This window comes from Orcinus orca, chromosome 11 (genome assembly GCF_937001465.1).
Source record: "Orcinus orca chromosome 11, mOrcOrc1.1, whole genome shotgun sequence".
In the NCBI taxonomy this organism is placed as follows: Eukaryota; Metazoa; Chordata; class Mammalia; order Artiodactyla; family Delphinidae; genus Orcinus; species Orcinus orca.
This window is the reverse complement of record NC_064569.1, coordinates 1,551,997-1,564,270: the sequence shown is the minus strand read 5'-3', so window position 1 is coordinate 1,564,270 and position 12,274 is coordinate 1,551,997. Positions and strand designations below refer to the sequence as shown.

The 12,274-nt window shown below is 58.2% G+C and overlaps 1 protein-coding gene across 11 annotated transcripts in view; it reads left to right on the top strand.

Moving 5' to 3' along the window:
* Positions 1-12,274, top strand: part of CACNA1C (calcium voltage-gated channel subunit alpha1 C) — a 462,295-nt gene that overhangs the window by 349,989 nt on the left and 100,032 nt on the right. For all 11 annotated transcript variants that reach the window (XM_012539272.3, XM_049694801.1, XM_012539283.3 and 8 more), the window contains exons 10-11: positions 824-914; positions 7,218-7,244. In XM_012539272.3, coding sequence (XP_012394726.1) covers positions 824-914; positions 7,218-7,244 — 118 coding nt within the window. The remainder of the gene's footprint in view (positions 1-823; positions 915-7,217; positions 7,245-12,274) is intronic.

Here is a 12,274-nt window from a genome sequence, read left to right as displayed (position 1 = left end):
AAGAATTCTTTTGAGATAAACTTTTATTTGGAATAAAAGATAATAATAAAGGGAATGGCTTCTTCTAAGCCACCAAACTGGGCTCCAAGCTAGAAAGCTCTGGCTGCCCTGGAAATGCAGGAGGAGCCTGGGGACGGGATGGGCGGGTTGGCCATGGTGGACTTGGACGGGTTGTGTCCCAGCTTGGCCTGTTGACATGGAAACATCAGGATGCCGTGGGGAGGTGGTTTTCTTGCCGTCTGTCTTCAGGCCACATCTCATCTCAGTGGTTTGGTGGGTCCCACACGGAGACTCCTCATTCCTGTGTCTGCAGTGGGATGCTGGAAATGGCTGTTCCCTTTGAGCTCTATTTCAGGCTCTGTCCTCAGGACCCAGCATGCAGGCCTCAGGACGAGGGACAGACCCTCCTCCAGATCCATCAAGTGGCTCAGCCCCTAGAGAAGCCCTTTCCACAGACAGGCTGGGCCCTAAGTGTGGGAATGAAGCTCCTTAGAATGGGGCGGGGGGTGGGAAGAAATAAGAAAAATAAAATACCGTCATGAAAGCAATTCTTTTTACAGCGAGGAGCAGACGCAGATGGGAAAGCATGTGCAGCTTGTCCGAGGGCAGGGGGTCGAGGGTAGAGGAGGGACTCGGGTCAGTGTTCCCAGGCGTCTCCTCCCACTATCCCACTTAGAGTGTCCTGGGTGGCAAGGGTCACCCTAGACGAGCAGCGGGCGTGTCAGTCGAGGACCTGGGACCCGGCCGGGGGGCTGCAGACTAACCGTTCTCTCCCCTCTTGCCTCCGCACCTCGCTCTGCATCGCTTCGACCCGACCCTGCAGTGAGCATGCCCACCAGTGAGACCGAGTCTGTCAACACGGAAAACGTGGCTGGAGGCGACATCGAGGGAGAGAGCTGCGGGGCCAGGCTGGCGTGAGTAGGCGCGGGGGCGGGCAGGGAAACCGAGTCCTGGGTGGAGAGGGGAGCCCTGGGGGCAGTGTGGCCCCGGCTGGGAGCTGCTCTGCAGTCCTGTGCTTCCCGGGCAGGGGTCTGACTTTGGGATTTTGAGCCCCTTTCCACGCCATCAGAGGTGTGTGCGTGTGTGTGTGTGCGTGTGTGTGTGTATGTGTATGTGTGTATGTGTGTGTATGTGTGTGTATGTGTGTGTGTATGTGTGTGTGTATGTGTGTATGTGTGTGTGTGTGTGCGTGTGTGTGTATGCATGTGTGTGCGTGTGTGTGCATGTGTGTGTGTGCGTGTGTGTGTGTGTGTGTGTATGTGTGTGTGTATGCGTGTGTGTGTATGCGTGTGGGGGGGGTTGGGGGGCTCTGAAGTCTGTCTCTTCCCAGCCCCTCACCCCTCTCACCAGAGCAGCTTTGTTGAGCACCCTTTCATTTCTGATAAATGTGACCTGGAAGAAAAGCAGACAGGCAAGAAAATACACCGCAAGACGTGGGTCTTACCTGCAGCTCTGAGTTACCCACCCAGTGAAGGGAGCACAGGTGTCTGAAGTGCAGACTCAGCTAATAAAAGTGCACCTGTGCCAGCCCAGCGACCCTCCCCAACACAAGCCCCAGCCCCCAGCTTCCCGAGCTGACTGGGGCCCAGGACTGGGCCAGGTGTGCGGAGGGACGGCCCCCATGGGTTACCACCATCACCCATCCGTCTTAGCTCCATCTTGAAAACGGACACCAGCGGTCCCTGGGAGATGTCCCCCCACCAAGAAGTGAAGGGAAAATGATTTAACTGCTAAAAACGAGCAAACTGCTGGTTTCATTCCCAGAGTCCACAGATTGAAGCCATGTTCCTTTAGGGGTCAGGCTGACCTTGAGCGTCAGGCCTCCTGCAGCTTCCACACTCCACGGTGGGAAGTGGGAGCTGCTTGTCCTGGTGCCTGGGAGATGTAAGACTCACCCCAGAAACCGAAAGGGCCGGCGCACAGAGGGCTCGGAGGAGGACCAGCCCCGAGGTGGCTGGGTGTCTGAGTCGCTCCATCGGTGGAACGGCTCCTAGCTCACCTCTCCCCGCCAAGACGCCTCCGTATCTGGGCCTTTTCAGAAGGTTCGGGTACATCTAACCTGGGCCGGGCCAGCCTCCGAGCGAGGGGCGGGAGGGCCGGAACAGACTGTTTCCAGGTCACATGGGCCTCACCATCCCTCACCCTGACAGCGGCACCGGGGAGTCTGCACTGCTGATTCCCAGCGTCGTTGGGAAGCAATTGTTGTCAAAATGTTGCTAAAATACAGGGCTAATTACGTTCTGAAGCAGCGGGCTGAGCCCTTCCCTCTTACCTCCTGTTGGAACCATACAAACAAACGCTTGGGATTCTGGACGTTGGCCCCGGGCGGCCACGCTAGCGAAGGTGGATGGCAGGTCCCCAAAGTGTCGGAGGGAAGGTGACGAGGACCCCGCCCTCTGGCTCTGGGCCCACGTGACAGACCCGGAGAGGCCGTGGCGCTGGCGCTCAGTCACTGGAGAGTGTTTTGGGAGCTCGAGGCCCTGTTGGAAGGAGGCATGTTCCCACAGAGGGAGGAGGCATCTGGAGGACGTTCCCACTGAGGGAGGAGGCATCTGGAGGACGTTCCCACTGAGGGAGGAGGCATCTGGAGGACGTTCCCACTGAGGGAGGAGGCATCTGGAGGACGTGCTCTGCAGGCGTCCATGGCTCTGTGGAAATGGGCCGCCCTCCCCACGAATATCCGAATTTACGCGCCTACTCTGTGCGGATAAAGTGCCTTGTCACAGTGCCGGGATGGCAGTATGTCCTTAACAAACTACCGTCTTTCCCCGTCCCGCCCCAGACAACGTTGGAAGAAGACCGCCAGCGTTCCTGGTGGGGAAGCAGCGTGAACAGGCGGGGGCTCAGGCTGTGACAACCAGGGAGAGGCTAGCGTTTCTGAAGCGGAGCGCGAACAGCCCATGCAGCGGGATGAGGCCTGGCTGAAGATGCTTCCGAGGGGGCACGGCAGAGAGACAGGGCCCGCCAAGCGATGTTTTGCTGGGGAGGGGGCAGCCGGGCAGGGGAGGTGGTGAAGGGAAGGAACTGTCCTTCAAGTCTGAAGACAGAAGCGATACAGACTGAAGTCACCAGCGGGGCTGCAGGGTGTGGAGGCCGGGGCTCCGCTCTGGACCACGTGCTGGAGACCCCAGCATAGAAGCGATGGGTGCGGTCACGCAGCACCGGGGTTGTCCACGGGGCCAGAGGCCAGGGCTGAAGGCTGGGAAACCGACGCGCAGAAGGAAAAGAAGAAGGTACAGATGAAAAGGTGCCAGGAGAACAGACAAGCACAAGCCCGGAGGCCACCGGGAGAGGAGCAGCAAGCCCGGGCTCTCCGCTCACACCCTCATCAGGCAGCAGGCCCGCTCGGTGCTGGGCCGAGGTGACACCGAGCCCAAGAGCAAGGTGACACCACCTCCCTGGAGCTCCCAATCTGGTGTGAAAGTGACACGGAGCCGTCACTGTAAGTTGGGAAAAGCGTTCAGAAGGCAGCATGACTGTAATGCAGGGTTAGTGATGCAGAGACGCCTTAGACTGGCAGCTTAGGGAAAGCTTCTTTGAAGGAGGAAAGTTTGAGCTGAGAACTGGAGGGGGCGGAGGAAGGAAGGATCTTCCAATCAGAGGCAACAGCGGGTTCCGAGGTGCTGGGGGATGAGGGAGAGAAGGCAGAGCGTCCAGGGCAGGCCTGGGTGGGAAGGGGCGGGGCTGGGGACGGAGCAGAGCCGCGTAGACCCTTGATGGCCTTGGTCTTTGTCACAGACCGTGAGAGATCGTGGAACACGGCTGGTTGGTTTGGTGAGCTTTCCATCCTTGAGGACCCTCGGACATTAGGAAGAGTCTGTGCGGGAGCGAGAAGCCCCGAGCGGCGGGCGCTCGAGCGCAGCGGCTGCCGTAGCAGCTCTGGGGGTGATGCGACGCGGCTCAGGCCAGGGTCACGTGCGGAGATGGAAAAGGGATGCATTCTCTGCGTGTCCTAATTGCAGGAGCTGCAGCCTCGTGGCAGGCGGGGCGGGAGCGGGCCGCAGGGGACCCTCCCTCCAGACGTGAGGCCGTGGACGGGGACAGGCAGTGACCCCAGAGCTGCTGGGCCTCGGCCTTCCTCAGAGCGGAGGCAGGACCAGCTTCAAGACAAGAAGCCCATGAAGGAGACTGGCACTTACGGGACAACATTGCCTGAGACTAGGGCGCAGCTGGCGTCAGAGAGGGACACACGGACTTCCACAGAAGTACTCTGGGATGGACCGAAGGAGGGGAGAGAGCCGCGCGCCAGGAGTCCCAGAGCTGGGCCTGGGCGGCAACCTCAGGCTCGCCCCCTGGGACGTGCAGGGCGGCTGCCCGTTGGCTCCTAGAGGGGCCTGGGGACTGCCTGCGGGGACCCCCTGCACCTCTTCTGTGCCTGCGGCTTCTGCAGGAGAGGCCCCGTGAGTGAGGCAGGCTGCACCTTGTAAAATGGCAGACCCCAATCCAGCTGGTGTGTGCGAGGTCCCTTTAGTCTTAAAGCGCACAGTTCTATAAAGAAGGTAGAGTCAGAAACGGGCTCCAATGCAGAGGGTCGATGATACCGATGGACGTGCATCTCATCACAGAAGCGAGCTAGGGGTCCCCGGATAGCACGGGAGGTTCAAGCTAGTGGGTCCCCAAGAGGTGGACTGTGACGGGGGTCCAGGGTCCGGCCCCTCTGGCCGCACCAGCCGTGCATGGAGTCGAGGACATCGCCTCAGACGTGCGTCAGCCTAGATGGTGCCTGCAGCACCACCTGACGGACGTTAGGGCGAGTCGGGAGGATTCGGGGAAGCGCTGTGTCACACGGCAGGGAGCAAACGTACGGGCTTACGACTCCAAGAAGCGGAAAGGCTAAACATGCAAGTAGCTCCCAAGAAGTTCAAATATTTGTCCAATAATGACAAATGCAAACTGAGCAACTGAGCGAAGCAGAGGGAGTTCCGGGCGTGTCTCCCGTTTTAAACCTTCACATCAGCAAAGACAACCGCGGTTTCCTGGGAGGTTGGTTGTGGAGGCCTGAGGGAAAGAGGCAGCTGGGCTGGACAGGGTCAGGCCCACCCAGCAGGGCTGCGCTCGCGGGCTTACATGCGAGGTACCCACTTTCGGTACCTGCTGCTCTTCAAGAATCCACGGGAAACGTGGGGAGGAAATCCTACCTTGTGGAGCAGTAACTGGGGGAAGCCCGCACGCCTTCTGAGCAGGCTGGCCCCCAGCAGGGTCTGGAGCAGCCGGGCCCCCGGTGTTGTGGACTCGCTGGGATCCAGGGGGCGGCACCCGCCACCCGGCTGGAACGCAGGGCCCGCAGGCTCCCGGCTCCCCTGCCCACCGGCGGCGTGAGCAGCTCTCCAAACTCCGAGCTGGTGGTCACCTCCCAGGACACGAAGGCTGCGGAGACCGGGTGCCCCTGGTCCCACGAAGTGCACTGACCCCTCCTACACGGGGAGTGTGAGGCCCTCCGCTCTCCCATACCTGGGCTTCCCTTTGTCTCCAGACACGTGCCCCCGAGGACCCCCCTCCTTACCTGGGGTGCTCCAGTAACACAGAGCTTGGAGGGGTGAGTGCTTTGGACCCAGCGAGCCTGGAACGATGCTCACAACCTGAGAGCGGCAACAGCAACCAGGCTTCAGCGTGGCGTCCAGGCTCGCACGTCAGGACACGCAACCACGGGGGAGAGAAAGTCCCACTCCATTTCCTCTGCCTCAGAACATTCCAGAACACCCAGGAAGGAGCCACAGCCAGTGACCACGCTTACCCAGGACGTCATCCCCAACAGGAGCCCTGGTCCTCCCGCACCGCGTCCCAGAGTCACTGTCTGGGAGACACGGACACTCAGACCTCAGTGCCCCACGTGGGACTTCTTAAGAACCCGCCTTTGCTGACGACCCACCGGACTGAGAGGGAGGCTTACGGGGAGGGCGTGTGGTCTGCACTGAAGGGCCCCGAGAGGCCTCTGGGAATGTCCGAGAGAAGGTGGGGCCGGGCCAGGCCCTGTGGCAGAGCTGCCGGGCTGATGACCGCCCATGCTAGCTCACGTCCCTCAGCGAGGGGTCAGCTGTCCAGCAAGCCTGGCTGGGCTAGAGGAGGGAGCCCCCCGGCTCCCCACCATCCAGGCGCAGCTGGAAGACATTTGTTTTTCCTTTAAACTGTGGCCCTAAGTAAGATGCCACCCGTGGCCCCGGCCTCCGCCCACGTGCCGTGTAACGTGACTGAAACCTGCAGCCCTCGCAGCGTCTTTGGGTGGGAAAGGTTATCAGCTGGCTCAGAGCAGTAAAGGCTGCTGGCTCTGGTTCTCGGTGCCCCAGAGACATAATTATCTCACGCACGATGGCTCTGCCACCTGTCACATCTTCTGGCTTATTTTTTTTAACAAAAAATAGCAAGAGGGGCTGTTTTCTTGCTTCGCAGCAGAGCTCTCTCTGTGCTGAGCTGGGACAGGCGGATTTTGTCCCTTCTTCATCTCTGACTGGCACTCCGCACCTGCCTGCCCGTCCGAGCACAGTCTCCCACCCGCGGCCCTGCCAGCGCTCACTCCCCAGACACCAGGGCCTTTCCGACATGTAGCCTTCCACAGGGCCATGTCAGATGCCTGCATGATCTCTGCCCCCAGCCCGGCTCCATCCGGCCTCCCACGGGCCGCAGGGCCTCCTGGAAGTTTCCACCTTTCAGTACCTCCCCCCTTCTCTGGAGATGCCCCTCGAGTCAGCCACCAGCCCAGTCACCGGTGCTTCTGTCCACAAGTCCCCAGGTCTTCAGGGCTGCACACCACTGCCAGCATCCGGGGTCTGTGCTCAGCCCCGGCCTGTTTCCTTGGGCCCAGGCTCCACGCTCAGGCCAGGTGGTGATGGGGCCAGGCTCCTGTTCAGACGGCGCTGGGCCTCTGCCAGCCTGTTCCCGCCTGCAATGTCCGAGGGCCACGTCTGCAGGAGGGGCTCCTGTCCTCCACGACTGTTCTCAGGGCGTGGCCCCCAACCCGCTGCCCGACCCCAGCTGACGGTCTGAGAACACAGCACCGTCTCCGGGGGCCACGTCTCCACCTAGAAGATGCTAGATTCGTAGGTTTGTGGGCTGGGCCAGCCCTCGGTCTCCCCTTCAAACACACAGACACCAGGACGTGCTGACCGCAGGGCTGTCTCTCCGAAGCTGCTCTGTCCAGCGCCCGTGTGGTCACCTGGGGGCGTCTGAGAAAAGAGGGAAACGTGTGTGTCATTTGGTAACGTCTCCTCTTTCCCTTTCAGCCACAGGATCTCCAAGTCGAAGTTTAGGTGAGTGAGATGCTCCTTTCCTGCTGGGCTGGGGACACCCCCGGCTGGGGGCTGAGGGAGGGTCAGCGGCGGGTCTGCTTTCCTTCTGCACGGCTCTCAGGAAGAGGCTCGTGGATCAGACCAGACGAGTGGCTCCGGGCTTGGGGCTTGGGAGTTAGTGATTTTGGTGGCCCCGGCCCTAGGAGGTTGTGAGATGCCATGTCCCCCCCTTGTAAGATGAAGTCGGTTGAAGTAAGCACGTGGCCACTGCTGCTGTTCTCGGCCATGTGCACGGAAGTGAGGGCTTCAGAACCTTCCTCGCTGCGCCGTCCTCGCCCTGTCTGCCCCTCCAGCCTCGCCCCCTGCGCATACCGCGGTTCCTGAACGTCCCCCGTCCTCTCACACGTCCAGGCTTCCGCGTGGAGCCCTCCTTCCGTCCGAATCGCCGCATCCCCGAGCCTCCCCTGGAGAGCTCGGGCTCCTGTTCAGAACCTCGCTGGTACCGCATCTCCACACCTTCTGCAGACTCCCCACCCTCCCGCCAGCGCTTCGCCCAGACCTCTGTCACCGCCCTCCCCACACGGGCTTCCGTGTCTGCAGTAGGCTCCGTGAGCCTCTCAGGTGCTATGTGCAGGGAGCTGAGCCGGGCGCCCGGCGGGTAGCAGGCTGTCCACCATGTGCACTGGATGGACAGATATGTGAGTAGGGGTGGGAATTCACTCCCGCAAAGCCTGTACGAGCCAAAAACTATAGTGTTTAGGTTTCATCATTGATCTAATCCTGCTTCCCCAGCCTCACCTGGGGCAGGTGCATAAATAACATTAAACTGTAGTCCAGCCGAGCAGTGTAGCCCAAGGCTGCCTTTTAAACTGGCCCTTAAGCTAAGTGTTCAGTTCTCTTCTTTCCTCTGCCCAGCTCTTCTCCAGGGTGGAGAAGCGGGGCCGGGACTTCAAGACCCCGGGAGTACCCAGGCCTCAGTGAGGACGGGTCCTGGGGTCCAGCCTGAGACCCCTGCTTGTTCCTCTAGAACCAGGCCTGCCGAGGGGCCACAAGTCCATCTGGTTGGGCCTCCACCCACGGTGTCCGTGGGCCCCATGTTGGCCTCTGGCCTTGAAATCGTTGCCTCTGGTCCCCAGGCTCTTTGAGCCCATGGACACCTCCAGGCCCTCCGTGGACAGGCTGCAGGAACCGGACGCTCACCTACGCACCGGCTGCCTGTCCCGCTCTGTGCCTGCCTGGGTAGAGCTCTAGGCTGAAGGCTGGCATCCCCCAGGGCCCCGCAGACCCTGTGCTGCACCCAGGAGAGGCACCTTCAGCCCTGATGTCCTGGCCTCCCCGTGACTGTCTGGCTGTTCCTAGAGCTTGGCGCTCGGCCAGGGAATTAAATGAGGATGCTGGTGTGGGACCCTCTCCTCTCCTGCTGTCACCTTCTGCTCCCACGTTCCACTGGGGCTGGAAAATGCAGGCTTTCTCCCCTTCCACTTCCTCTGAAGCCAAGACCTCCTTCACATAAAAAACCTAGGGTCAAGTCTCCCAGGTCCAGCTCTTGTTACAGAAGAGAGCTCAAGAAACGTAGAAAATCCTTTGTCTCCGTAGCGCTCGGACCTTACTGCTTTCTCTCCAGCGTCTGGAGAGGCGGCTGGCGTTCAGTGGGGCCTTAATAGATACTAAGTGGAGGGACGAATGGATCGTCCTGCCCCCGCATGGCATTTGGCTTGACGCAGACTGAAATGAAAGCTCTGTGTTACAGCCAAAGCTGAGAAAGCACTTCATGCTTCTGCAGTTCCAAAGCCCCCATGCAGGGAGAGAGTAAAGGGGTATAAAAATACATTTGAAAATATTTCCAAAACATCATTCTCATTACATGAAAATGGGTGACTCATAAATGAACAAATGAATGCATGAGTGAATGAACGAACAAACGTGCTCTGGGGGGTGGGAGAGAAATCACAGACTTGCCTGGACTCGCTCCAGCATGAGATGACCCAGGAGACGGGGGCCGTTCTGTATCCAGTGCTCTAGGGTGTAAGCTGTGCTCTGGAAGAAGAGGGGGCACGGGGGTCCACCTGGACCCCTGGACTCTGTTTTGAGACGTGGCTCGCCCTGCTGGTACCAGATCCCCCTCTGGGAAGGGCTCCTCCCCCTGCAGCTACTACTCAAGATACAACAGAAATACACAGAGAAGATTCTGTATTCATTCCCAGAAGGCTTATTACTAGTCAGTTGGCACCATCAGTAAACCCATTTTCAGAGGAGGATACTGAGGCTGACAGAGGCCCGGGGCCACGTGGCTCACGCTTGGCCAAGTCGGGACCCATGCCCAGGACCCGGGCTCTGCACCATGTGATGAAGTTCTGCCCAGCTGTGTGTCTAGGGGCTGCAGCGAGGGGTCGGGGTGCTCCAGGGCACAGCTGTTGAGTTGGAAACATAATGCCGGACGCTTACGCCCTTTGTAAATCTTTCTAGTAGCCATGTTAAAAAAGTGAAAAGGAACAGGTGAAATTCATCTTAATATAGATTATTTAAGCCAAAAACATTATTTCAATATGTAATTAACATAAAAAATGGATGACATATTTTATATTAATTTTTCTTTGCAATCCAGTGTGTCCTTTACACTCACTGCACGCCCATTTTGGACTGGCCACGTTTCATGTGTGCAGTAGCCACAGGTGGTCAGTGGCTACCGCACTGGACAGTGTGACCCCACAGGGTCAGACGGCAGCTGCCTCATCTACACCCTACAGTCCAGTGGTGGTGTCTGTTTAGGGAATAACAAAGGCTGGCAATGGATTGAAAATGCCATTGAAATCACCAAGGTCGACCCTGAGAAACCTCTGTCTGCTGCAGACGCAGGAACGGTGTCCTCAGCCCTTCTGTCTGTCTGATTGTGGCAGCTCACACGGGTGTAGGAGGCACAGGAGAAAAACACAGTAACACAGGGGAAACGGAGAGAGAATTTCTGCAACTCAGAAGTAACCTCGTAAACAGTGAAGAGCCTGTTTTACCCTAGAAAAGAATCTAAAATTGGAGTTAAATGCACACACCAAGTATTCTCGCTCATTCTCTCAGCTTAACAATGACAAATAATAGAATTTGAGCCTCAAACTGGCCTATTCCATTTGCAAGATGGTGATACAAAATCACAGGGTCTTTAAAGGAAATATTAGAGCAGAGGTTTTAGGGAAATTTGGGCAAATTAATGGACTTGTAATATTAGGGCAATATTAGGGTGTTCCCTTGGTAAGCCAAGTCTCTACTTTGAGGAATAAGGAACTTGGCAACATGTGGGGCTCAGAATAGGACTTAGTTACGGAACAGACGACCCTGAGTGCCTTCCGCAGCGTGAGGGGATTAGTCAGATAACATGTTGGGGCTTGGATCTGGACGTCACAGCGGTCTGAAGTGAAGCCCTCGGGGGTCTGAGGTTGGGAGCCCTGTCTCGCCCGTCTTCAGAGAAACGTGCCTCCGAGGTCCCTTTACCTCTGCCATTCCATAAGCAATAAGGCACATGCCCAAATTTGCCCCAGTTGCTAATAACCCATTTTTTGGTTACTTTTGTGTAAAATAGTTAAATGTTAAGGATTTTCTGGGTTGCTTGCTCTCAGCTCTGGCCACTGGAAAGAGCCCCAAGTGTCCACCGTTTGGGTGCTGTCTCCTGTTCTAGATGCTTGTCCAAAATTCTGTGCCGAGCAAACTCCTTCAGGAGCACTGCCCCCTCCTCCCGACCCCATCCGCGGGGTCCTAAGCCCCGTCCACAACGCGGAGTGAGTAAGTGTGTGTAAAGTTTGTCTCTGCTGCCCTACCTGCCTGCCGGCCCAGTGGTCCTACTGTGTAAGACCACAGTGGTGGGCTGTGAGCCCATCACAAAGGACAGGATGCAGCCCCTTCCCCTCAGGACCCTGTGATCTCAGTGGAGAAGCCGGAGTCACACAGTAAAGATACTGACCTACAGGAAACGGAGCATCGTGTCCTCTGGGGAGGCTGGCTGGCACCCCACGGTGGGCTGGGATGCCCTTCTGTGTGCTCCTGGGGCACCTCTACTAAGCCCACCTGGCGCGTGGCACCCTCGGGGTCCGTATCACCGACCCGAGTTTCCTGTCTGCGTGTTAAGCTGAATAGCTAGTACTTGGCTCGGGGAAGATGTTTCAATAAATGTTTCTTGAACGTGTAGCTAAGTGAGCAACACGGACAGTAAGTGTGACTGGAACTTGGCAGCTGGGACGTCTAGAAAAGTGCACCGCCGGGAAGCTGGGGCCCCCGCTGAGCCCTGAAGCAAGGCCAATGGCTGCTCTCTCCCAGAAAGGGAGGCTTGGTGGGGGGACAGCCGTGTCGATGGAAAGGTAGGAGCCGGCCCAGTGCTGGGAAGGGGTCAGGCGGGTCCAGGCGAGCGAGCAGAGCTGTCCGGTGGGAACGCAGCGACGCACGGGTTTGAAGACGTGCGAGAGGCATGTCCGTGCCGCCGTCACCTCCAGGTCTGTGTCCGGAAGTTCCACTTCTCGAGGGGACAACTTTCCCAGTGAGAGTGAAGGGAACGTGAACAGCAGGCACATTCCTCCTCCCTGTTTTATCGTTTAATTTCTATATCCTCCGTGCATATGTAAACACACAAGTGCATTTACACATTCTGATAAACCATTGCATTTATTGTGCAGTAGGAAGCGTTACCAGGACACCAGTTGTCAAGCAAAGCTGTATTTTGAAGGGTGGGAGGCGTGTAATCATCTTTAAATACTTTCTCTGGATGGTAATTACTCCACCCCCGCCCCGGTCCAAACCCACGTGACTCTCCTGAGTGGCTGTCTCGGGAGCGCACGATTCCACGGGTGCCGCCCCGTCCGTCACAGCCACAGCTGCAGGGCTTTCAGCAGAGCAGCTCCAGACCCCGGGACAGGCCCGGGCACGTGGCACCCGCATCCACCAGCCCCAAACTTGGGGAAGAGCGCAGTCAAGGTCTGGGTGTGAGACAGAGTTGGAGTCGGTTCCTCCAAAATGTGGAAGAAAGCAACCGTGATTCCTTTGGCCTCCGAATCACAATTATTGGTGATTTT